At 33.1% G+C, this 27,545-nt stretch overlaps 3 protein-coding genes across 4 annotated transcripts; 1 reads left to right on the top strand and 2 right to left on the bottom strand.

Moving 5' to 3' along the window:
- Positions 1-1,121: 1,121 nt before the first annotated feature.
- LOC114405141 (pentatricopeptide repeat-containing protein At2g42920, chloroplastic-like) lies at positions 1,122-1,481 on the top strand. Its single transcript, XM_028367790.1, has one exon. It carries the CDS (start codon positions 1,122-1,124, stop codon positions 1,479-1,481), a length of 360 nt encoding a protein of 119 aa, XP_028223591.1.
- A 4,367-nt stretch (positions 1,482-5,848) lies between these two features.
- On the bottom strand, positions 5,849-14,780 carry LOC114406462 (transcription factor bHLH18-like). 2 transcript variants are annotated; one of them, XM_028369167.1, is made up of 4 exons: positions 14,652-14,780; positions 13,856-14,503; positions 6,764-7,141; positions 5,849-6,102 (listed from the first exon to the last, which is right to left on the bottom strand). In XM_028369167.1, the coding sequence occupies exons 1-4, from the start codon at positions 14,685-14,687 to the stop codon at positions 5,992-5,994; spliced, it is 1,173 nt and encodes a 390-aa protein (XP_028224968.1). In that variant the 5' UTR covers positions 14,688-14,780; the 3' UTR covers positions 5,849-5,991. The 2 variants fall into 2 exon arrangements, with proteins under 2 accessions (XP_028224968.1, XP_028224969.1); XM_028369168.1 differs by having other exon boundaries at positions 6,764-7,087.
- A 5,345-nt stretch (positions 14,781-20,125) lies between these two features.
- LOC114405140 lies at positions 20,126-23,333 on the bottom strand. The gene is made up of 2 exons (XM_028367789.1): positions 22,345-23,333; positions 20,126-20,261 (listed from the first exon to the last, which is right to left on the bottom strand). Exons 1-2 carry the CDS (start codon positions 23,331-23,333, stop codon positions 20,126-20,128), a joined length of 1,125 nt encoding a protein of 374 aa, XP_028223590.1.
- Between the last annotated feature and the right edge of the window lie 4,212 nt (positions 23,334-27,545).

The following is a 27,545-nucleotide window of genomic DNA, read 5'->3' as shown; positions in this document are numbered from 1 at the left end:
GGGGTCTATTAAGGATGCAGAGAAAGTGTGTGATCAATCAATTGTGCCTATAGTATAAGCCAATTGAGGAGGAACATGCTTGCATTCTAATGATGACAATTCACAATTTATTTTGGAGAGACCAATAGTGACATCTTATCTGGCAGTCAAAGACTGTAAAAGATGGCATTCCATGGGTTTTAATGGCATCCCATATTTTGAATCTAGTGTCATTTAGTTTAATTTGATTCTAACATTAACTAGTTAGTTATTTAACCTGCTATGTTTATTAACTATTAAGAAATACATTAGGGCCATAACATGCAGTCGCTCTTTCATAAAAAAGATTCACTTTGTTCTTCTTCTGCTCATCCCTATTGGGGCATAATAAATTCCCAAATTTGCAGGGTTTTCGGATTATCATATTTAAAAATTGCTTTACTTGACTATTTAGGAACAAAACTGTGAAGACCTCATGGCAAGTAAAGTCCACGTCAATTTTCCCATTTTTCCACCTTTAAAAATCCTAGTTACTCAGAAAATAAAGGGGATAACTGAGAGCATCAGAGACTGAATTCAAAGCCATCACTGTGCTTACAGTGATCTAAAGCATTTCAATTGATCGCAAAAGACAAAATGGTTAACTACATGGATGGAAAAGCTACAATATATATATATATATATATATATATATATATATATATATATATATTTATTTATTTATTTATTTATTTATTTATCATCTTCATGCCTATATAATAGAGAAGAACTAGGTAACTAGCTATTGTATCCATTTCACATTGATTATGTGATTTACTTTAAAGGAAATTGGTCCAGACTTCAATCAATTGTTTTTAAATCTAACACCAGGGAATTGCTATAATCAGGGTTCATTAGTCTTCAGCACATATACATGTATCTATATAAGTATGCTACTAGTATATGTGTATATAAATACTGAGACAAAAGTCAAAAGAGTAGCATGTGATAATATGGTCACTAGTCCGTATGTACGTACTTGGAGTTGCTATAATCAAAGAGCTTCCACCACAACGCCAATTAGCAGTAGTAAATGATAACCTGAAAAAAAAAAAAAAGCTTAGGCCAATTAGTCATAGTGTATTTAAAGCCTTTTATCAACTATGTCCAGAACTGCTTTACTCACAATTAGTTTAAAACCTATGATTAATGGATATGTTAAGAATAAGAGGCTCATAGAGGCATTGGAGCTTTTCCACAAGATGCAGAGACAAAGGGTTCAGCCTAGTGAATTTACAATGGTGAGTCTGTTAAGTGCTTGTACTCATTTAGGAGCACTTCAACATGGGGAATGGGTTCATGATTATGTAAAAAGGGGTCATTTTGAGTTGAATGTCATTGTTCTCACAACAATTATTGGCATGTACTGCAAGTGTGGAGCTATTGTAAAGGGTATTCAAGGGCAATCAAATACCCACAATATCTGTGGGATGGTATATTTTGCAATGATGCTAGAAGCATAACTAGAATCACATACTCGAATTCTACACAAGGGATTTAATTTGCAACACTAAACCTCTCTGCTTTCAAGAATTTAGAATGGCTAGAGGTCTCAGGAAGTGGACTAAGAGGGAAAATCCCAACTAAAATTGGTAATCTTCCCAAACTCACTCATCTCAATTTGTCTAGAAATTACCTTGATGGTGCCATACCTCCTTCACTAGGAAATCTTATCCTATTATAGAGCCTAGTCATATCTAGCAACATCGTTCAAGGTTCCATTCCCCGTGAATTGGTGTCCTTGAAAAATCTTACTGTCTTAGATTTATCTCACAACAAAATCAATGCAACCTTGCTCATTTACCTTACAAATCTCACAAAATTACAAAAGCTTGACATATCCCACACTCTATTTGGTTCCCTAAAACCCTTGTCAAGCCATGCATGGCTAACCAACATTCGACCTCAGTCACAACCTCAAGCATTGCACATGCTCTTTCATATCTTCATCAAGACCGCACCCCTCCAATAGTGCATAGAGACATATCAACCATCAATGTCTTGGTTAACTCAGAGTAGGAGCCTTGTTACATATGTCCAACTTTAAATGTATATTTTGCTGGGAAAAAGAAAAAGGAAAGGAATCAAATGACATGAATATGATGGGTGGGTGATGTCCTAGTCTTATTCAGGACTTGATAATTCTAGGTGTTTCTGCCTAAAGAGACACATAGTGTTTAACATCACCATTGTCAACACTGTGCAAACCCATTGGAACTCTCCTAGTCCCAGACCTGTCAACCACGCACAATACCTTGCAAACATGAATGTTGACATTCACTCATTGTTGGGCCTTGGCGGGAACACACAATAATAAAAGAAAATGCAGAACACCTTCCTAGCTACTCATGAAGCATGCAAAGGAAACTGTGAATTACCTTGCTGTGAGACCCAGTGAGCTGTCTAAACGAACTGTAAAGTGAGCACCCCAAACGGACCTTGCAGTGACCACGAGTTTCATAAACTAAACCCTTGCAGCAGAAATATTGAAAAATAATTGCAGTGAGCCTAAGTTCCCCAAACTCACCCATGGTACTCAATACAATATGGTAAAGAGAAGAAAGAGTTGCAAAACGTACCTAGATGTTAAGCAGTGTGACGCTCGATTAGGTTGCAAAGACAAACAGTCGTGAAGAAGAACCTTTAATAGAGAAGAACAGAGCGTGAGAAAAATAGGGCTCGCGTTCTGATATTTTAAAATGTAAGTCCAACATCAATTATCAATACAAAATCGATGTTAACTAAATGATGTTAACTTTAACATTAGTTTTCTAGAAGAAACCGATGTTAACCTATCTTACATTAACATCGGTTTTCTGAAAAATCAATGTTAATTAACTAACGTTAACATCGGTTATTGAAAAACCGATGTTACCTATTTAATGTTAACATCAGTTTTTCAACAATTGATTTCTCAGAAAACCGATGTAAACCACTACACATTAATTACAATGATGTCACCGCGTTTACCTTAACATTGGTTTTTGTGAAAATCGATGTTAAAGTGACGATGTTAAATCTACTTTTTCTAGTTATGTGGGACATAATCAAGCCTAGTGTGCTAGTACACAGACAAGGCCAGTGCATTTGAGACAAAGACAAAGGCCATGACATCTAGGACAAAGATGGGTCAGTGCTTCCAGAACAAAGATAGGGTAATGGAAACTATTGCCAAACAAGAAAATGAAGGCAAATATTGACAAAAAAATATGAACCCAACAAAGGTTAGGAAAAAACAATATAGTCTCGAAATGGCTTAATATCGACTAGGCTTTGTGCACCTCAGTCCAACGAGTATGTCACCGGAAACGACACTAAGAAAGGTGGTCGAACGCGCTGCCAATTGTTGGGAACTTAGGTTGTTTGGTGTGTCAAAAGAATGCACAAAGAAATGTGTGGGAACTCTAATGAAGTTGTAGTGGCCAAATCTGGGTAAATCGACTCAAGGTGCACTAGATTTGGTGGTCATTGGATTTGTGAAGGTAGCTAACAATGGTTGTCATAATATCACCGAAAAACTAAAAAAGATCACCAGAAAGAGTGTGATGAGTAGAAGGGTCCACTAGGGACAATGAATCCCCAATGAGACACAATTTTTGTGATATCTTTATCAGGCTCTGGAAATAATGTTTAAATTGGAGAAAACAAAGGAATAGTTTAGTAAAAACCATGTGTTTGAATATAGATGCATGTATATATATGTTGATTAGATTAATCGTACATAAATAGATATTGATGTTTTTTTCCTCTAAATCAAAGATTATGTCTATAAACCACAATTATTAATAGAATTTAAATATTATTTTTTGATTTTCAACAATACTAAACAACTTCCCCTTGAAGCCTATGCAAATGATACCACTAATGATCACAACTAAATGATTTGGTCCAACCTTCGTCCCTCATATTTTAAAAATGTTCATTATTTCCTAAGGGGATGTTTGGTTTGTCCATTTTTCTGTTTTCATTTTCAGTAAAAACAGAAAATACATTTGAAAATGTGTTTCTTTTAAATTTTGAAAACATTTTCAGTGAAAACATTCTGAAGAAAAGGCTGAAAACTGAAAACAAGGATTTGTTGTTTTCAATGTTTTCTCTAAAAGGAAAACGTGATGGCATGAGTCGTAATTATTACCAACTTCGTTAGCAGCCTCGTCTCCGATGCTCTGGACCCACCCTTCCCCTACCTTCTTCTCCTTCAACCTTTATCTCTCGAAACCACCACTAGTCCACAACGCACCACCACCTACTTCCAAACTCCATCATCAATGCCTCAAATGGCCACCACCCACACCTCCAAACACCAAACCATAATCCAAATCGATTGCACCGCCCTGTCCTCCACAATCATAAGCCCAAACGTCAGCAACCCAACCTCCACTATCAAAACGTCATGCACTGCCACCTATCACACCAAAACCCAATTGCAACCTAAATTAGTCTAGTTAGTGGTTATGTTTGGGGCTTCAACGATTTTGTTCCCTTTTGGGTAGGTTTCGTGGCGTCCTCAACTACTTGTTGGTGGTGAGGTGCAACGCTGGCGAACATGGGTGGTTCGACGGCACAGTCTTGTGTGCTAGGGTTAAAAAGGTTTTTGTTGCTGATAAGGTGTTTGTTGAAATGCCTAAACCAATTTTTCATATTTTGAAATTAGAAAATAAAAATCTTAACTAAACATATTCTCTAAATATAAAAAAATTGAAATTGAAAATTGTTTTCAGGAAATGAAAATAGGAAACAAAGACTCAAAAGTGCTACCTAAAGATTTTATCCTTTTAAATCCCTTTAATTTAAAATTTCTTTTTTTTTTGGTTTCTCTATGAGACATTTCTAAAATATTTTATATTTTTTACTTTTTTATCTTTAATATATTTATCAAATTTCCTGTTTATTCTTTTTAAATAAATTATGGTTTTACTTTTTTCAGGTATTTTACTCTTTTTAATTATTTTAATAACTAATTTCATCGAATATCTATAATTTAATAAGTGAATGCTTTCATTTAGTTTTCTAAGTTTTTTAGTAGTTTCATTTTTTGAAACACTACTTTTTAAAATGCAAGTTTCTATTTTCTAACTTTATGTTTCTTTCATTTTGATCTTCAATATATTTATCTAATTTCATGATTATCTTTTTTAAATAAATCATGATTTTATTATTTTTTTTAACAATTAATTTTGTCAAATAATTATAATTTAATACACTAATTTTTTAGCTTTCAATTATCAACTAATTTTTTAATTAATTTTATCGGATATAGTCTAAATATGAAAGAGACTCCTAGCCAATAGCATAAGACTGCCCTTCATTCCTGCTTACAAAAACCTTCATTGTTCGCAAATTAAGGCTCCAATTGTAGTGGGTCCTAAGACTACTAAATTTTAACCCTTTACAAAACATTAAGCCTTTCCCTCTCCATTGCAGCAAGATTCCATTTGTACTCATATTTTCTTCACAGGTCACTTAACAAACGTCCAAACTGCCTCGTATTTTTAACTGATAAAATTATTTGGTTCTATTTTTCGAAAGCCAACCATTAATCTTGAAGGCACTTGAGATAGAAATACTAAAATTATGGTAAATAAATGTAATAACAATTTAAATTTAGTTAAAATGTAATGACATTATAAATATTTTTTATATTGGCATCTAACTAATAATGAATAAATAATTAAATTATTAACTTCATAGTTATTTTTAAAAATCCTATTTATAGTATTTTCTAATATGTGGTAGAATTGAACAAGGTGTTCGCAATGTTCTTTAAAAATAGCCATTTTCACTCTCTTTCAATTTAAGTTCATCTACAAAACACTAATTTTCCTCGTAATTGATAAGTGCTGTGCATATTTTTAATACATTATGAGGTTCAATTTCATTACAAACAAATCCTCATCATTTTTTTCTTATTGAAATTTAAGAAGGGCAAAACTAAAATTTCTGCAAACCTCACTCTCCATAAACAATTGCATATCATATTTGGCACTCTTTGGAATGTGACTCTTGAATGTCATGTGACTTCAAGAGATCTTGCCTCAGTCTTTTTACTAGATCATTCACTGTCATACCGTATTTGTCGCCCATCTGCAAGATAGATAAAGTAATTTAGAATATCAAATTGTTATGCACTGTATGTATGGAGAATATATATAGATATTCTCATATTAGAATGTCACTTAAACTTTTTATATAATATGCAATTGTTTATGGTGAGTGATAAAAAATTTACGAATCATATATTATGAAGTTAATATAAAAGAAATTATGTCTATCTTTCTTTAGAAAAAGATATGTAAGTCCGAATATTTATATAAAGAGAGATAAAAAATTCTGCATTATCCATTATCCTATATGCATGTTTAAGTACTTTATTGTTAATTAAAATTTATAAAATCATGAGTGAGGCTTATTAAATACTAAGATACGGATTCAACAAATCTTTCAAAATAGATTCTCGCTTCTATCTTCCATCCTCTTTAGCTAAGAAAATCAAAAGGAGAAGCACAAAGTGAATGGAAAGATAGAGGAAGGTAGAAGATAAAAAAAAATGAAGAAAAAAAATAGAGAAACTAAGATATAGAGGATAGAGAGAGTCTTGCCCGCAGAGAAATCAAATCACCTAATATTATTTTTAATAAATTTCAATTAATAATAAAAAGGATATAAAAAAATATTACCAACAATTTTTCTTTTATCAAATGTTGATTGTCAGGAAAAAAATGAAATACTATCATTGTTTAATTACCTGGGCAATGATTGTAACTTTTACTGTAGAAGTCCCAAATGGCAATACACTACTACTAGCAAGAGAGAGATGGAGATTTTGAAGCAAGGCCATGATTTTGAGCACAATATCCTTTTGTTTCTGGCAGTGGATTCCAATGAGAACTTCCTTTTCCAACATTCTTGCTTCAACTTGAGGTAGTGGTGGTGGCGTGGATCTATAATTAGAGTTTGTTTCACATGATGATGTGGCTTCTTCTCTTGAGCACACTTGTGATTTCTTGATGAATATTTTTGAATATGTTGTTTTCCTCTTGTTCTCATTCTCTAGCACTTTCACTCTCTCCTGAAGTTGTTTCATATATGTGATAGCTTCTTGAAGTATATAGGCCTTGTCTGTCTATATATATTCATATTTATGAAGTTATGTAACGTAATACTCATATGTGTTATATGCAAACTTGTTATATATAATAAAGTTTATATCAAAAGTGTGTAATTACAAAACTTAGGCTAAACACTGATCCAAACAAAATTACGTACGTTTTAATTGACTAATGCATTGCTTGATTTATGATGCATTTTTTAAAAATATATATAAATATAAGATGCATGTCTAGTCTAGTTGTGGCAATTAGAAGTTACGATTTGTAACTTTGTGCAACTTTTACCTGTACGTATTTGATGTAACTTTGTGAAATCTATTAAACATTTATGAAAAGAGTAGACATATGAAAAGTCCAAATTAGACATCCTAAGTTGCTAACATTTGGTATAAACAGGGATAAAATGGGTATTGTGAAAATTTGAAGCATATTCACACTCATCTCCACCCGAGCTTCATCGACCCGAGCTTCTTCAGTTTAGCTTCTTCACCTCATCATTCTTTTCATCTATTCTCTACGTCTTCGTTCTTCATCGACCCGAGCTTCTTCATTGACATTTTTTTCTCTCCATCTCTTCTTTACATCATCGATACATGATATGTCTTCTAAAGCGTAAGAGGGTTCCAGATGCATTGTGGTGGGCATTGTGTTGTGCAATAATTCTTTTCTTTGTTTATATTCTGAGCAAAGGGAACAACATTGAGTCCAGACCCGCTTTGTCCAAGGTATTTCTTTTTCTCAATTAGTTTGGTTTTGATAGATTTGTTCTGTTAGGTTTAGCTCAGGATTTTGAGGCGGCCTGTGAACGAGTGAATCAATCCTCTCTCGGTTGGTGTTGTATTTTCTGTTTTTGATACGGTTCTCTTCTCATCTTCATTCTATTTTTTTTTTTAAATTTTGGTTAGGGTTTAAGGATGGGTTTCAGTATTTAACATCTTTTTTCATCTTTGAGGATGAGTTAGGTAGCCATGGTTTATCTTGTCGTCGTTGCTGTAGGATATAGCTCAGTAGCTGAAATCAATAAACGGAGGCCAGAACCAGAATTTTTAATATCAATTATACCAATTGCCACCATTCCAATGCCTTATTTTGTTGCATCTTTGTGTCAGTGCTGCAAATAACATGAATTTGCTTGGATAGATTTTCCCTTAGAGAACGCGTATGAGCTATCTATTAAACATATATTAGGAGTGTCCAAGACCAGCTCCTTTGACGAGATTAAAGCGTCATTTCGCAAATTGGCCAAAGAGACTCACCAGGACCTAGCTGAGTCAATGAATGATTCCACTGTGTCTCGACGATTTGTACAAATTCTGGCAACCTACGAGGATTGTGCAAATCATGTTCTGGTAGATTTATCTTCACATTGATGTTGGGTGGAGCTATTAGTGGCATTTCCATAATTTATCTTATTATTATAGACAGGTTCATATAATTTGTTCTGCCATTTCAAACTTAATGTGATTGGAGTGGATAATATAATTCCCATCTCTCCCAAATGCAAAAAAATAAAAAATAAAAAAATTAGGTGATGGCTTAATTATGTTACTTATTTTATATCGTATAATCTCATACCATAATTATAAGTATATGATTGCAGCATCTGCCATCCTTTTCCCTGGACATGCAGGCAGAGTTACTCCATAGAGTGACTTATAGCTTTGCAACCCTTTTGCTTGACCTCCTCAGTGGCAATCATATTCCTCCAAGCCATGTAAGTTTCTTTCCTATAATGTTGTCTATCTTAGCCTAATTGAGTTCTTCCTTTTGATCAATTTCTTTTTCTGATTGTTCTACCTAAAATCAAGTAAGAAGTACCTATAAAAAAATTACCCAAAATAGTCACTTTCAAAACATACACTTCCCTTCATCAGGCCATTGAACTGATTAGAGACAAGAACCTTCAGATGCTATCAAACTCTTGCTTAGAAGGAGAGCTTATAAATGATGATGGGACTAAATTAGTGTGTCTACCCTCATGATGTTTGCACTCTGAACCACGAGAATGTCCTAACCCAAAGTCACTGCTCTAATACCTCTCTAGAAGGATTTTGAGGTTAGACATACTTAATACTTTTAACCGAAGATAACCTATAGCAGAATGCTTGAAGAGTTGTACATAAATAATTGTGCTTTCAGTGATGTTTCTTGCATTCTTTGTTCAATGTCATTATAAATAAGTTCATATACAACGATAGCATATAGTTTATATGCAAGGATAACATATGCATGAATGATGTATTGTAAGCAGGTCGTACATTTTGGTGACAAGTTCATCCTTGAAGAACCAATTGAGAGGTATAGTTAATTGATATCAGCTTTTGTTTTTAGTTCTTTTCATTGACCAGTGGATCCAACTGATGTACTGTTAACAAGCTATATCAATAGATAGAAATTGGTTATTGTCATGTTTCAGGACATTTTGCATGAACCCAGACATGATGTCTTGGTTGCTTTAAGTAAAAGAATTATCTAAATGTTATGTGAGCAGAAGTTAAAATTTCAAATTGAAGGATTTTTTCCTAGATTTTTTATTTGCAACTGGTAGTAGTCATTTTTGGCTGATCCGAAGAGTCTTCAACAGTTTGTTCGGATCAACACGTAATAAAATAATGGTAATGATATTAAGAATCATTCCTTTGTTCTGCATGTTTACCTTATGGAAGTAGATTGATTGACATATGTATATTTAACAGCACAATGGAAGGGAAAGAAAAGGAAATGAAAAGGGATTATAGAAATTAGCATTTAATGTAATTTTTCATTAAATTCATTTGTATCTACTATGGATAAAGTTTGATGTTCATATAAATTCTTTGGATACTTCACTTTCATTTTTTTATTGTCTACCCATTTTTGAAGAGAATATAGATCACAAAAAAAATGAATTCCTGGGGAACACTTTATTCCCTCACCATGCTTTTGTTCTTCTATTATAATCATAATGATCCAAACAAGGGATCAAACAGTTTTTTCACCATTAATTCCCAATATGTTTGTTGGATGAATAATATTTGCATTTCAGACTCATTCTTTTTGCCCTCATTTTTAGACATATGTCTTCCTTGGTTGGCTAAGTAGGAAGTCCAAATTGCATGCATCGTAGCTTGTCGGTCTAAGTTTGCAATTTGGAGTGAATAAGGGTGGCTGAAATTTTCAGCTTTTCATTTTGACCCCACTTTTTCCTTTCATTTCACTATCATAACTTAAATTGAGCATATTCCCAACATATCTCAATTACAAATTATTGTTTCACACTCACCATTGTTTTGCATCCAATTTTTTTACTGTGTTTGGATTCTGATTATTTCTCACGCTATCACGTATAACAAAACTCTCAAATCAACTATTTTAAGCAATTACAAATTTTTCGCTTTAATTCAACACTATTTGGTAAAATTTAAAAACAAAACGTTGGGATATATTAAAGACTATTTTTTTCATATTCTCTCTATTCCTTTATATAATTTTATATAGATATAGATATTTTCTTTTGCAATATATTTTAGTAATACTGATTAATTTTTTAAGGCTTAAATATGTTTTTTAAAATTTGTTAATTATTTTTTAAAATTCCTTCAAAAAATATTGTTTTTATTAGTCATTCAAATTTTTAAAAAATTATTTTTAGTGTATATATATATATATATATATATATATATATATATCAAAGAGTAGTAAATATATAAAAAAGTATATAAATATATAGAAGAGTAGCCTAACAAAAGCATCATTTTGAACATATAAAAAGTATAGGCAGGTTAAATGATCGAAACAAACATTTTATATTATTACCATGGGGTAAAATGGAAGTTTTGATAAAAAATTATTTTTCACCTTTTATTTTTTATTTGTATTTCTAAACCAAACACGTATTGAGAAAGAGAGAGGTGGGATGGTATGGTAATGTTGTATGGGTTTGTCTAACTAAAGCTTTTTTGGAAATATCTGAGTAATGATGATGAGACATTAGCTTTTATATTGTTGCATTGAATGTTGCTTCTGTTACGATCCTCCTTTTTTCTTCTTTGGCCATAACTATAGCCTGCTCTTTGTCACCGCTCTGCACTCTCCACTTCACACACTCTTTTTCCTTATAAACACTTTGCATCCTATCAATTTTTTCGCTTTTAAAATATATTGAATAAAAAATATGCTTAATTTTGTTCTAAAATATAATAACAGATACATCCCTTTTCATGATATAAGAAATTTTATATGAAATTTTATTTAAAAATTTAATTTCTGTAAAAAAAATTATATCATTAATCAATCATGAATCTTAATTTTCAGCATAACTTATAAAATAATTATTATAAAACTTAATAATTTTTTTTCAGTATATTTATTATAAAAATTAATAAATTTATCATATATGATAATTTTATGATTAAATAATAATATAATTTATAAACATATTATTCATTTATTAAATTATAATTATAAAGGATAAAACTATCAAAATTTATAAGTTATTTTCATTCAAAGAATACATAAATTAATAAACTCAAATAATACACACTTGCTCTCCACCCATGCGGACGCATGGGTTTAATACTAGTAACTTGCCAAAAGCAAAACGCGGATACTGTAAAATAATGTTTATACTTTACATATAGACAAAGACAATAATTAGAAGAATCTAGAAGCTATAAAAATTATATAGAAAGTCAAAGAAAATATAGCATGCTGGAGACTTTATGTGCTGTGTAAAAACTAAAGTCATAAAGCCCATAATAAGCACGTGGTGTATATAACTCGTGTTTTGAAATGTGAAAAAAATACCACATATATATCTATATTTCTACCTTTAAAGTTTAAACTTCTCAAAACTATTCCTTCATAGTTACTTATTTCAACGTTAAACTTCATAAAACTACTAGAGTTACTAATTGTGATGGACCAAAAAAATAATATATAATACTACTTACATAAATTAAATAATGAAAAGGTGAACTGATAAAAAAAATAACGAAAAAGAGCTCATAATGAAATCATAAAAGGTTCCAGAGTTTCACGAGGATAATAGTAAACTACGTAAAGCTTTTAGTCATTATATGCTAAGGAATGAGCATCATCGTACTTTCTAATATGTGAAAAGAAATAATAAATAGAGCATGAAATACAAACACTTCGTCTTACTTAAGTGAGAAGGAAAAAGAATAGTTTTAAATTTTATTTTAACAATTCTGTGAGAGAGAGAGAGACAGAGAGAGTAAACTGGCGTAGATGAACAAGTGTGCAGAAAGCTTTGCTGAAAAGTGGGAAAAAGTGCTGTAAACTTGTTTAAAAATTGAGATAGACAGCTTTTTTTCGGCCACGGTGGCCCTGCTTTCATCGCAGGGTAGCTTTTGTACAATTTCTCTTTCCATCATGTTCGGTTTAATAAGTTCTTGAAAGTTGAAAGCTTTGTTACAATACAATGGAATGGGTCCTCTACATGCACTTTTGTCATTCAAATAGATTAATTTATGTGTACTGAACATCATGTTATATATAAGTACTTTTATTTGTGTGTTTTCATCTTCTTAATATATATCCATTATTAAAAACATTCTTTTAAATATAGTAAGAAATTTCTAACACATTCTATTACTAAAATGTAAAATTTGTTTGAAATTAGAAAATTTTATAAATCTTGAGTCTCACTCTTAGTTTTATAGTTTTTAAATGATTTTTAACCGAAAGTTAAAAAACAAAATTTTAAAAAACACGTTCCTGTCTTCCTGGCATTTCTCCCTTTTAAATTTGTTTAAGAAAACTCTCGTAAAAAGTAAATGTTTCAATGTACATATGTTGATACACTTGATTGTATTAGCACATTAAATTCTAAGATATAACCCTATGACTGTTTGATTATGCTGGTCAGGTTTAGTGCAGATATGTAAGTGTTTTAATATGTTTAATTCCTATCAATAAAAAAATAATAGTATGACATATTTAAGTCATAGACAAAGGGACCAATTCTTCCTATCAATATTGCCTGCGTGCTAATACAAAATGTTAAAATCAAGCAACAGTTCCACACAGTAATTTTGTGGAAAATTTTGTATGTTTAATAGAGGTGTAATAAAAACTCACCCCGAGTTTTAAGATAATTACTACCATACAACTCAACAAAGCAAAACATGTAGTTCAAAACCAAGTTAAAACACGCTTAATTAGGATAATTTAAGGTACAAAATCACAATTAAGATCAGATTTTTGATTTGATATTTGAGAAATTAATTCAGAATTTAAAACTAATGTCGAGTTAAAAAAACTTTAAATACCTACCGATGAGAAAAAACTTTATATAATTTTTGTATTATACTTATGAATTTTATTATTTCATTTTAAAATTACTTTTTATTCAAAATTGACTTTCAAAATTAATTTTGTAAACACTCACTTAAACATACGTTTATCTATCAAGGAATCTAACTCAATTAGATAGATGTGAAAATATTATAAACCCCTAATATTGTACTTAATTTTTATACATATATATAAATATATATATATATATATATATATATATATATATATATATATATATATATATATAGTTATCTTATACGATAATTTATTTTATGATTAAATAACATAATAAAAGAGTTTCTTTTCGTGAGTGTACGTATTATTTATGAATAACTTTTAAGAAAATAATGCAGTTGCGAAATTTTGCTTGATTAATTATGAATCTAGCTAGGACTTATCAAAATGATATTTGAAATTGTAGAACTTACCTTCTTCAATCCGGGTATGGTGGCAGAAAGTGCAATGAACCTCTCAGTGAGGTCTTGTCTCCTTTTCCTCTCAGCCATTATGTGATCTTTGATCTCTGATGAGGTTCTATACTTCTTGGCCCCTTGCTTTGCTTTTGGTTTAGTGATGACATGGTCACTGCTGATGAGTGTTATTTCTGAGCTCAAAAGGGAAGAACATGTGGCCTCAAAATGCTTATTAGGGGAATTATTATAATAATTAGGTACTCTATCATGGAGGGCAGGTTCAACAGTTGAGTTTTCAAAGGACAAAATGAAGGTAGATTTGGAAGGTGCTGAAGAGGAGGAGGGTATGTGTGAATTGGCAACATCTTGAGAAATATTGATGGAGTTTGAGCTATTACACTTGAGCATTTTGCCATGCCTCTCATCAAAGCTTGCATCTTCATCATAGGATAAGCTACTACTTCCCATGGTGCTTGTAGTGGGAAAATCATTGTTATTACTATGATGATGATTATATGACATGGTATAAGTGTGGTGGTGGTGGTGGTCACTTTGATGAAATGAGAAATCTGGTGGCTCTAGGTCAATCCCAGTGAGGAGCTTATCCCGATCCAGTGAGTTAGTGTGAGATTGACCATTGGAATTGTTGTCTTCACCCATTTCCTATAACAACACAATGGGAAAACACCAAATAGAAAGAGTTAAAGAAGAAAAAAAAAATTATCTATGTATTGTAGAAAAATCAATGATCATCACATTCATAGAATAAAAAAATAAAAAGAAATTATTTTTTTAATTGGTGTCTCATTACCAAAGAAGAAATCCAATTCTCCCACGAGTCTTCCATCCTAAGAAAAAGTGGAAGAACTGAGATATTTGCCCAACCAATAGATCAGTCTTTTTAAGCCTATATGAATGCAGACAAGAAACCCACCTCGTTAAACATGCGACCTCAATTTCCACCGTTAGATGGAGTATAATATATACGCACAAATGGTGGTATGGGGATTCAAACCCCTCGTACCAAAATTAACCCTGTCTTGTTTCAAATTAAGGAACTCAATAATATTGGTATGGGGCACACTCGGTAATAGAATCAAAAGCAGTGGTGGTATGCTATATGTTTTTCTTTTTTATGCACACTACTACAAAAATAGCATTTTACGACATCTAATTTTCGACGGTTGTAATGGGAATCGGCTTAGAAAGTGGTACAGTAACATTTTTGCAATTATTGTAAGAACAAAAACATTTTACGACACACATTCTAAGACAGTTAATAAAAACCGCCTTAGAATGTTATATATAATTAAATTTACGACGAGTTTTATAAAAAAACCGTCTTAATTCAGGAAAACAAACTAAACACAGCAGCGACCCTCGCTCGTCCCAACTTCTCTCCTTTCGCACTGAACCTTCCTTTTTCTAACCCTAGTCTCGCGCATGCAGGACCTCTTGCTTCTTCTTGAACCCTAGTCGCACACACGCAGGACCTCTTGCTTCTTCTTGAACCCTAGTTACGCGCACGTAGCACCTCTTGTTGAATCTCTTCCATATTGAAGCAGACTCTTCGTCGAGTTTGTTCCAATGAGTTGGACCTTCCCAGCTAGCTGGAACTTCCAAATCAAGGACTGCCAGCGGGGCTTTCGCATTTACGTTGGCAACAAAGAGATTGGTCTCACTTCGAAGAAACCGGGTAAGTGAGTTACTTACTTAGTTAGGTTAAGCTTGTTTTACGTGATTTGGTGTATTGTTGAACAGAGGTTGCGGGTTTGATATAACGTTCTTTTAGTGCTGATGTTTAACAATGCTTGTTGCAGGGAAGACGCAGATCATCAATCAGTTGTTGGTGAACAACAACTGCTACCTTGTTTGACTTGGCTGCAAACGGGTCAGTGGGTATTTTTTAATTTTGTGTGGTTCATGTCTTTATGTTAGTTTGCTTTTTTATTTGACAATGATATGTAGTTTAGCAAACTTTATACGTTATAATTGTTCATTTTTTTTCTATTTGATTGCTGAATAAATGCATTGAACACCTCTATTTCCTCTTATCTTTTGTTTGAGATTGCCCATTTCCTTTCATGAAGACCTATTATTGAGTCAAAATCCCCTGCTTTGCTATACGTGTACACCACGACATCCCTCTGTGGGATTTCATAATGATTATGATCTCATTCCAGTGATCCTTCTTCCCCCTTAAATGACATGGCATATATGCCTTCATCAAACCAACCTCTAGCTGCAATGACTCAACTGTCAACTATCAACTGTGACAGCAAAATGTGAGGGGGGAAGGGGTAATTTTGTGGCTTCACATTTTTTTGGAAAAATCTAGCATAAAGATAGGTGAGATCTATGTTACTTTCCTTTCAAGGCCTAAATTGTGTTGATGAGGTCGAAAATTGTGTATCCAATGTTTCAAATTCCCGGTTTTGTGCATTGACCTAGGGAAATATGAATGCAAGTTTTGATCCAATGTTCCAAGCTGAAAGGTCTATATATAAAAAGGCACCCAATTAATTAATCCGCTTATGCAAGTTTTGATCAACAAAATAAAAATGTCTCCTATTGAACTTTGGCTAAGATACTTTGAATATGAAGAAGGGACACCCCAAGTGACACAAGAAACATTCTTCTGATAAACTGAATCACTCACTCACAAGTTCCCTTTCCATTTCGAGATATTTGTTGCCACTGTTTCCATGGCTGTGACTTTTTATCAATATATTTTTGTTGTCTCCCTAGATTTTGCTATGTCCTTATCACTCCTACGGGACCTTTTGTTTTTATACTTCTGCTTCTTATCTTCAACTTGTTCTTTAGGAAATGTGTTCAGAATCAGAATCTACTACCTTAGTCAGACTTAGTTCATGCTTGATCATGTTTCTTCAACTTTACCCATCACTTGATTGATTTTATAGTTATTTTTTGTTTTGGATCAACGAAATACCTCATCTTAGACTTATTAGTTTTTGAAAATATTAGCTAGCTCTATGATTACTTGGGCCAACATATATTCTTTAGCAGTATTTACCTGGAATATAAACATTATTTTTGCTTTTTCTGGAATATATGTTAATTATTCAAAGGTAAGAGAGCCACTTCACATTGGTTTACTGTTGCTGATTTGATGCTATGATAAAATGTTGTGATAAAATGTCCTGGTATAAGTGATAAATCTGTCATGCTTTCTTGCATATACACACAACCATTTTCAGATCTTCTGCTGTTAATATAGTAAATATACATATACACACGACCATTTTTAAAACTCTAATCAATTTACTACATATACACAACAAAGTCAACATTTTTTAACTAACAGTTGCATGTTTGCCAACTTCTTATGAGCACAAGTTACTCTACTACTTGAAAAGTCAAAAACATTTATAGCGTTGATTAAAAATGATGGTAAAAAAAATAGACAACTAAGTCAAATAAAGGAGTTTTGCCTTGCTTTTCTTCTTGTCTTTCTGAGCACTACTGTTGTAATTGCTTAATCAGTAAAAAAAATTATATTCAACCAAATTAAATTTTGCTTTATAACGAATTTCATCCTTTACTTGTTTCAGCTTAGAATTTGTCCATACAGAACAAGCACATTGAACATCTGCCCTGCAGTGTTTTATGCAAAACTAATGACTTAGCATTGGAATCCTTGAAAATCTGAGCGGGAAAGGAAATGTATTGTTTTATTTCTTAGTATTGAATAACAATAGTCCTCGCAAATGTAGAGTCCATTATCAGTTAATCTTTTGACAATAGTTTCATGATGTTTTAAATGCTTCATTTTTTGAAGTATTTAATGATTGAAGACCTCGTTGTAAACAGATATTTTTCTCAGTGCCATAAAATAGGATAATTAAATTTTTTGCATTTGCCTATGAGCAAACTTTCTCATATTCTTGTTGTATTCTTATTCTTTCTTAAGTTTCTTAAAATTGGTTGGCAATTAAGTCTCATGATTTCTTCATCAATTTTCTTTGAGAATTCCAGCTTAACCTTCTAGTTATTTATCCAATTTCCTTGCATAGGTACGTTTTGTGATCATTTACAATCTTGCTGGGTTTTACCAAACATTTTATACTGGTTTACATTTCCACTAGAATATTGGAAAGGGTTTTAGAGGATGTGCTATAATGTAATAGGCTCTTGATCCTCAAACAATATTGGAAGCTGGAGTAAATTAAATAAGATTGTAGTATAATACCCTTCCGTTATTTGATAGTTTTTAATAGCAGTGAAAGCTTTTTCCCTCTTAGGTGGAGTTGGCTACATGAAAAGGATTATGACTTATTCATTTATTTTTAAATAATTTTAGTAGTTCGTTTTGAGGTCTTCTCTGCATATTAAAACTATGCCATTATGTATGAGTATGACAGTAGGTTTTTTTCTTGCAGTGAACTCGGTTTCTACAAATGTGCCATTTGCTTTAGCTGAACGAGCTAAAATGTGGTCAGTTAAACCTTCTTCTAGGCCATCTTTTGCTCCTTATCAAAGTATATTATCAAAATTTTCAATAACTCGTTATACTTCATGTTTGCTCTGAGAATAAGAATTAATGTTCTCTTATTTTGCTCCTATTGCGACTCCAAGACCACTTCCTCATTATCACCATCATCACCACTGTGGGAAACCTAATGCTGCCGCTCCATCCCCTTCTAAAGACCAAGGTAACTCCTGGATGTTATACACTCTTCTGCTACTACTTTTACCAGGAGCAGGACTATTTATAAAATCTCAATGGCTTTTTTGGTCATGCAATATGGTAGTTACAATCCCTTTTTTTACTAAGGGAATCAATAATTGATTCTTTGAAACTAAATATGCCAAAATTTATCATTTATTGTTGTAAAAATAATTTATGGCAAACTGAACAAATTATTGGCTGAGTCGCGGACAATGTCGCTTTCTTTAAGACGTTTCGTGGCACTACAAAAAATTGTGCAAGCAGACTATCAACCACGAAGTCCCCATGATAAAACAGTCCAGATCACTGTATAAGATTCCCACTGCACTGAGGGAACCTTTCTAGAATTACACCCTCTTGTATGACTTGAAAAGTCACTCTAAAACCACCCAAAAATATGACTTAAAAGGTCACTCTAACAGCCAACCGAAAATATGATTTGAAAAGTCACTCTTATAGCCAACCAAAAATTTAGAGCGATAGAAAGAAAGAGGGAGAAGTTTGCAGGAAATGCATTGGTTGAGATATGGGAGGGAGAAAGAAAAGTTGAGGAAATGTTTCTCAACTGGGACAAGCAAAAATGAAGAAAAAGGCTCTCTATATATAGGGAGTGAAACACTATTCAAGTGTTTACTCTAAGCGATGTGGGACTTGAAGTTTTTTCTCTTTTCTTTTTCAAAATTTCACCCATTGTCTCATTTGTTCTAACAATCCCCCACTTGAAATTTGAAAAAAAAATTCGAGGATTTCATAAAATTGTGCATAAACAAAGGTGTCATACTACTTGAACCTTTGCATAGTGAGTAAGATTCAGATTTTACTAGAGTGACTCGAAGTCTTGAACTCTATCTCTGACATCAAACCACACAAAACCTTTTCATAGGTGTATTCTATAAAGTTCGTGCGTTAAAGGCCATGCACGTCTATCTCGGTATAGTGAACGCTCTAGAAATTTTTGCCCAAAATTTCATATGAAGCGGCCCCCACTTCCACTTTCACATAGGTGAGTTTATCAAGAGTACTCTTGTAGCCTAGGTACTCCACTCAACATAGAGTATAGATCTCATTAAGAATTAAGAATTTTTTAATAACTCATCCTCTTGTTACTTCAAAAATCATGCTGCTTTCACTTATAACAACATGTTCATCTCATATCACTTCATAACTTGTTATTACCCATTGAACCTAGTTCTTGGGATCTCAAGTCATTTAGGTCGGGTTACCATCATGAATGATTATCGCAGTAAGGGTAATAGTTCCATTCTTTTAGAAGTGTTATGGACTTTTTCTCTAGCTAATCCTTTCATTAAAGGATCTGCTAAATTATCATCAGTGCGTACGTGATCCACTCTAACAGCTCCTGTTGAGAGTAATTCTCTAACAGTGTTGTGCTTATGACGTATCTGTCGTTTCTTACCATTGTAATAGCGGTTCTTAATTTTTGCAATAGTCGCGGTACTATCGTAATGGATCAACACAGCTGGTATCAATCTTTCCCATAAAGGAATCTCTACAAGTAAGCTTCTCAGCCAACTTGCTTCCTCACTAGCAGCTGCTAGTGCTATCATCTCAGATTCCATAGTGGACTGAGCTCAGATAGTCTGTTTCTTTGACTTCCAAGAAACAGACCCACCAGCTATGCTAAATATATAGTCGCTGGTTGCTTTGGAATCATCTGAAAGAGTGTTCCAATCTGCATCGTTGTATCCTTCAAGTACAGCGGGAAACCTTTTATAATGTAATCCAAGGTTTATGATTCTTTTAAGGTACCTCATTACCCTTTTAATAGCGTGTCAATGCTCCATACTAGGTCTACTGGTAAACCTGCATAATAATCCCACAACATAGGCTATGTCGGGTCTAGTACAATCAGTGGCATACCTAAGGCTGCCAATGATACTTGCATACTTAGTTTGTCGTATACCTTCACCAGTGTTCTTAAATAGTTTTACACTTGGATCATATGGTGTACTAGCAGGTTTACAGTCAAAGTAGTCATATTTCTTTAAGATCTTCTCAATGTAGTGAGATTGATCCAGAGAAATTCCCTCTTTTGACCTGGTAATCTTAATACCAAGGATTACACTTGCTTCTCCGAGGTCTTTCATATCAAAGTTGTTACACAACAATGATTTCACATCGTTCACTACATGAATATTTGAACCAAATATGAGAAGGTCATCGACATATACACATATGATAGTGCAAATATTATTTACAGATTTGTAGTAAATGCATTTGTCACTTTCATTCACCTTAAACCCATTCGAGACTATTAAGTTATCAAACTTTTCATGCCACTACTTAGGTTCTTGTTTTAGACCATACAAAGATTTATCTAACTTGCAAACTTTATCTTTTTGTCCATGAATCACAAACCCTTCAGGTTGCTCCATATAGATTTCCTCTTCCAATTCACCATTTTAAAAAGCAGTTTTAACATCCATTTGGTGTACCACTAGACTATGAATAGCAGCAAGAGATATTAGCACCCGAATAGATGTTATTCTAGTGACTGGTGAAAAAGGTGTCGAAGAAATCCACATTCTCTTTTCGCCTAAAACCCTTGGCTACAAGGAGAGCCTTGTATTTATCCACAGTATCATCAAGTTTTAGTTTCTTTTTCAAGATCCATTTACAACCAATTGGTTTGCAACCAGGAGGCAAGTCTACTAAATGTCAGGTCTTGTTAGATTCTAAAGAATCCATCTCATTATTAATGGCTTCTTGCCACAAGTCAGCATCCAAAGAAGATAAAGCTTCTTAGAGGTTTGATGGATCCTCCTCTAATGTATAGGCCATATAATCGGGCCCATAGTCTTTAGCAATTCTTGCTCTCTTACCTCTTCGAGGCTCTATTTCTGGTTCTAGTGGTGCAAGATTTTCATTACTAATAGCAGGAAGATGACTGGATAAAGTACCCCCACTATTCCTTAATTTAAAAAGAAATTTATTTTCATAAAAATCAACATCATTTGACTCTTTGATCACTTTTGCGTTTAGGTCATAAAACCTATACGCTTTTCTATTAATAGCATAACCAATGAACACACATTCATAGGCTCTACTTGCGAGTTTAACCCTCTTGGGGTCTGGGATCCTTACATAGGCCAAACATCCCCAAGTTCTCAAATAGGACAAATTTGGTTGTCTTTTCTTCAATATCTCATAGGGAGATGTCTTGCTTTTTGATTTGGGGATTCTATTTAGCACATAACAAACAGTTAATAAAATTTCGCCCCACCAAAAAAATGTTGAACTTGAGCTCAACATGGTAGCTACAACTAATTCTGTAAAAGTTATGTTCTTTCTTTTAGCTTTACCGTTCATTTCAGGTGAATATGGAGCAGTCGTCTCATGTATGATTCCATGCAAATTATAAAACTCATTACACAAACTAGAATCATACTTTGTGCCTCTATCACTTCAAAGTTCCTTAATTTTCTTATTGAATTGATTTTCAATTTCTATTACATATAACTTAAACATGTCAAGTGCTTCACTTTTATTTTTCATAAGATATACATATGTATAATCAGAGCAATCATCAATAAAAGTGATAAAATATCGTTTTCCATTTCTGGTCAACGTTCCATCAAATTCACATATATCAGAATGTATTAAGTCCAATGGCTCAGATTCTTTAACTACTGATTTATGTGATTTCTTGGTTATTTTAGATTGACTGCAAAAAACACATTTTTCAAAGTGATTTGAAGATAGCTTTGGAATAAAACCTAAGTTACTCATGTTAGATATGCAACGACTATTTATATGACAAAGTCTAGAATGCCAGATATTAAAATCACACAGCATGTAAGCAGAAGGAGAAACTTTGTTAATATCAAGATTCAATTTGAACATGCCATTAGCGGCGTACCCTTTCCCTAAAAATGCCCCATTCTTGGTCAAAGTAAATAAATCTGCACCTATGGTCTGAGTAAACCCAGACTTGTTTAAAAGAAAACCAGAAACCCGATTCTTTCTCATCTCTGGAGTATGCATCACATCTTTGAGGATCAAAGTCTTTCCAGAGGTAAACTTTAGTTCAACATCTCCAGTTCCAGCAACAATAGTGGTGTGGGAATCACCCAGCAACACTTTCTTATTTTCAACATTCATGTATGTTTTAAACATAGCACGATCATAGCAGACATGGCGGGAGGCGCCAGTGTCTACCCACCATCCATCTGATCCTCCAATCATATTGATCTCAGTTATCACAGCTATGTATGGCTCTTGAGTCATGGTGTTGTTGTGAGACACAGTCAACACTTCATCTTTCTGATCTTGTCTGCGTGCCTCTTCCTCAATGCGCAAACGTGTGATCAGAGACTCCAAAGAGAATTCTTTGGTCTTGTGTCTGAGAAGGTTTTTGAAATCCTTCCAGCCAGGAGGCAGTTTGTCTATGATGACAGCAACTTGAAATTGCTCATCCAAAGCCATACCCTCTGATATGATATTATGAGCAATTTTATGTATCTCATGGGATTGAGACTCTACTGATTTATCATCAGTCATTTGATACTTGAGGTAGCGGCTAACAACATACTTTGTAGTCCCAGCTTCCTCAGTATCATACTTCTTTTCCAAAGCCAACCAAACTAGTTTGGCATACTTATATGGGCTATAATAATCATAGAGATCATTAGTTAACCCATTTAGAATGAAATTCTTGCATAGGTAATCATTTCCATTCCAGAGAGCTAATTCCATAGTCATTTTATCCTTCACTTCCTTCTCAGCATCTTCAGGTACCACTGGAATATCAATGTTCAAAACATAAGCAACTTTCCTCATAGTTAAAGAAAACATCATCTTTTGTTGCCAACGTTTGAAATGATACCCTTTAAACCTAAAAGTTTTGTTGAGGTCATTGTTGTTTGAGCCAATAATCTCTACGGTAGCCATGGCAGAACTGAAATCGTCTTAAAATTGTTGTAAAAATAATTTATGGCAAATCCAACAAATTACTGGTCGCGAACAATGTCGCTTTCTTTAAGACGTTTTGTGGCACTGCCAACAATTGTGCAAACAAACTATCAACCACGAAGTCCCCAGGATAAAATAGCCTAGATCACTGTATAAGATTCCCACTGCACTGAGGGAACCTTTCTAGAATTACACCCTCTTGTATGACTTGAAAAGTCACTCTGAAGCCACCCGAAAATATGACTTGAAAAGTCACTCTAACTGTAACATTCCAATTTTTGTAAACTAGATTAAAAATGATTGTTATTTATAAATAAATAAAATTTTAAAAAAATGATGAGATTTTATAAATAAATAAATAAGGAGATATAATTATTAATTAAAATAATGATTTGAGAGAAAATAAAAATGATATTTTATTTATTTGTTTGATAGAAAATAAAATAAAGTTTGTTTTTATAAAATAATAAATAATAAATAAATAAATAGAGTAAATAATAGGTCGTAAATGCCCCTAATTATAAATAGTAACATGCTAGGTCAGTTTTCAGACTGACTCCTCAGTCTCCTCTGTCTCACAATTTCTTTTTCTCTCTTCTCCCAAAACCCTCTCTTTTTCCCGCAGGCCACCTAACCTGTTTTAGAAAAATGACGATCTCGGACTCATTCGCCGTTGGATCGTCGTGAAATTTGAGCACCACGTTCGCAACCCAAGTCCGAGCATTCCCACCGTTGGGAATTTCGATAATATGTTTGAGCTCAGAGAAATACCCCTCGCATTATAGCATTTTCCTTTCCTGCAGAAACTCAAAGCTGTCTCGGTAAAACTATGATCCCAGTTTCGTTAACCGTTGGATTTTCATGAAATTTGGATATGTTGTTCTAAATTCAATTTCGCACACTTTCACCGTTGGGATTTGTGAGAAAATATTTGTGGAGGGAGAAAAATAAAATTGCATGAAGACAGTACAAGTGGAGGCTTCAATCCCTTCTCTGTCTCTTTGACATTTGGGAACTCTATCGGAGCAGTTAGATGAAAAAAATTGGAGGAATCTCAGGTAACCGCTAGAGATGCTGCTATCGTTGGTTGAAGACACGTGAGCCCGCTTAAAGGTAAGGGATCAGTTATTCACAATGGAGAACTAGTGAGAACATGTGTAGGGATCCTTAAAGATATCAATTGGAATAGGTTTTGGGGTGTTTTTGCAATTTCTTTTTATCCTTATAATTATTACAGTGAATTATATATGTTTGATAGACCAATTGTTTAGGTTTTTATATATAATTTAAAAAATTAATATCATAATTGAAACTGACCAAAGTGTTCATATAATTATTTAGAATTTGTGCATTGAAAGCTTACTTTGAAATTTGTGATTTAATATGATATATGCTAGTTTATATATATAGAGGTAGTTATTTATAAATAATTTATGTAAATAATATTGTAGAGTGTTATAGTATGATTCCAAAAATTATTAAGTGTTGGAGTCTGAGAATATTATGGTTAAATTTCATGAACATGTGTATGTTGTACCTTATGAATATCATTGGGAATGTTATGAGATGGTTGATGTGATGTTAAAGTGTGGACATGATATTCGATTGTGAATAAGTGGATGTGTTTAACACTTGATGTTACATTAATTATATCGTGAACTATGAATTATACAATAACCTGACCAGTGTTAAAGAGAAAGTGTAGGTTCCTAGTTAGGAACCAGTGTTAAATTGTAGCGCAATTGTGTTAAACATGTTTGAAACATGAGTGTGAGATCGTGATATTGTATAATTCATGAGCAGTGCTTATAAATGAAATATGTGATGAATTGTGGAATAATATGTTGCATTGAGATTATAATATTATTATTGAGATTGAGCAAAAGTGTAAAGTAAAACAGGTGTTGAATTGTAAGATACGTGAAAACATGTGATGGTGGATTGTGACATTATGAGATGTGAAATTGTGAATGAGTTTTGATTATGAATAAGTGTGTGATTAACTCTTGATGTGACATTATTTATGTAAGCTGTGAATTGTACAATAATCCGACTAGTGTTATCCTGAGAAAAGTGTAAATGCGTAGTGTTAAAGAGAAAGTGTAGGTTCTTATTTAGGAACCAGTGTTAAATTGTAGCGCAATATGTTATACGTATTTAAGACACGAGTGTGAGGTTGTGGGTATTGTATAATTCACTAACAGTGTCTGTGTGCTAAAATGATATTACAGGTTGGACCTGAATCAGGAGGAAGAGGCCCTGACGGACTCTTCGGAGTGTAGGCCTTGGGGGTCACCGGGTTTGAGTGCTCCTTTAAGCCTATGATGATCCCATATGGTTGGAGCATTCTCACAAAATATCGTGACCCTGACTGGTCTCCCTATGATCTTACTTAGTGAGAGTGACCTAACAAACTCATTGTGTGGTGTGTCTTGTTATGTACTCCTAAGCGCCTCAGGGTGGTTTTTCACTGACATGGTACCACATTGCATATAGGCTTGAGTCTTAGCATAACTGTTTCATGCGCTTGCTAATTGTTCATTATGAAATTGATGTGTTATTATGTCTTGATCAAAGTGTGTGATTCTTATGTATTGTGATTGATGATTGAAAGGTGTGATTGATGATTGAAAAGTGAATTTTGAATGACAAAGTGATGAAATAATGTGAGATATGTTAAGTAAATTGTATTTGGCTACTATATGTTGTTTTGTTTCTCTCTAGTAGTTAGGAATGTGATAACTCACTCCCGGTTTGTTGTTAATGTTTGGATCCTGTGATGATCTTGAACCTTGTGTTCGGAGGAGCAGACGGCTAGGTGAAGTGCTTAAAGAAACCTTGTGTTGAAGGACGTCGGGACACAATGCTCTGATAGGATGTGACAGTGGGGCATAAGTTTTATATTAATTGCGTAATGTTAGTCTATTTTATTTTATCTCACTGATTTAACAAAATATTTTTGTAAATTATGACGGCCTTGTTTCGAGCCGAATATATTTTTAATAAGTTTTAATTGATAATAGTGAAGTGAATGTGAACCTTTTACCCGTGTGAATTTGGTTACCGATATTTTTTATATATTTTATTTATTTATATGTCGGGGTAGAGGGTGTCACACTAACAGCCAACCGAAAATATGACTTGAAAAGTCGCTCTAATAGCCAATCGAAAATATGACTTGAAAAGTCACTCTTATAGCTAACCGAAAATTTAGAGTGACAAAAAGAAAGAGGGAGAAGTTTGCTGGAAATGCATCGGCTGAGATATGAGAGGGAGAAAGAAAAGTTGAGGAAATGCTTCTCAACTGGGACAAACAAAAATGTAGAAAAGGGCTCTATATATATAGGGATTGAAACACTATTCAAGTGTTTACTCTGAGCGATGTGAGACTTGAAGTTTTTTCTCTTTTCTTTTTCAAACTTTCACCCATTATCTCATTTGTTATAACATTTATTTATCTTCTTAGTTGATTCTTTTAATTTATGGTACTATGTTCAATGTGGTAAGATAGCATAAATACCCATAATGTCAAAAATTGGATTATTTGAAAGAATCTTTTGTATATAATTAGTTTGATGCTTCAGATTAAAAAAGTCTCTTGTGAAAATTAATATATTTACTATATTTAATGTGGTATGAAAATTATTTGGACCATATTTGTTTCTCGATGTTATTTCAAGATGCCTTTGAGCTCTTATTTCTTAAATACTTCTCTTCATCCTTAAGATATGATAGGGCCTAATGGGTTTAGTTAATATTTAATACACTGGACTACTGGAGTGGGACTAAATAAATATTCATCATAATAGAAAATTCGAAGTTTCAGTTGGCATGAGTTCAATTCTTCTCCTGATCAAATTACATGGAATTCTGTGAAATAGCATTTCCCCCTCCTTGTTATCTAATACAAATATACTATAATACCATACTCTCATTACGTAAAAAATTTCTGGCAGCTTCAAGCCAAATCAGTACAGATCCATTAATTGCAACTCCTTATGGTTCACCTTATGGTTTTGTATTTCCCATGAAAGTCAGACTAGTACTGGATGCAGCTCCTTTGGCTGTTTTTCCAGTAAT

Source organism: Glycine soja, chromosome 3, assembly GCF_004193775.1.
Source record: "Glycine soja cultivar W05 chromosome 3, ASM419377v2, whole genome shotgun sequence".
NCBI classification, from domain to species: Eukaryota; Viridiplantae; Streptophyta; class Magnoliopsida; order Fabales; family Fabaceae; genus Glycine; species Glycine soja.
The sequence above is the reverse complement of the archived record's forward strand: the minus strand, read 5'-3'. Positions and strand labels throughout refer to the sequence as shown.

Coding starts and splice junctions, on each gene's coding strand:
- LOC114406462 (XM_028369167.1), bottom strand. CDS start 14,687: ATGGAAGACTCGTGGGAGAATTGGATTTCTTCTTTG. Junction 7,142..13,855: donor CCATACCCGGATTGAAGAAG/GTAAGTTCTACA, acceptor GAATATATATAG/ACAGACAAGGCCTATATACT. Junction 6,103..6,763: donor AAGTTACAATCATTGCCCAG/GTAATTAAACAA, acceptor TCTATCTTGCAG/ATGGGCGACAAATACGGTAT.
- LOC114405140 (XM_028367789.1), bottom strand. CDS start 23,333: ATGAGGAAAGTTGCTTATGTTTTGAACATTGATATTCCAGTGGTACCT. Junction 20,262..22,344: donor TCTCCTTCTGCTTACATGCT/GTGTGATTTTAA, acceptor ACATTATAAAAG/GTTTCCCGCTGTACTTGAAG.
- LOC114405141 (XM_028367790.1), top strand. CDS start 1,122: ATGTCCAGAACTGCTTTACTCACAATTAGTTTAAAACCTATGATTAAT.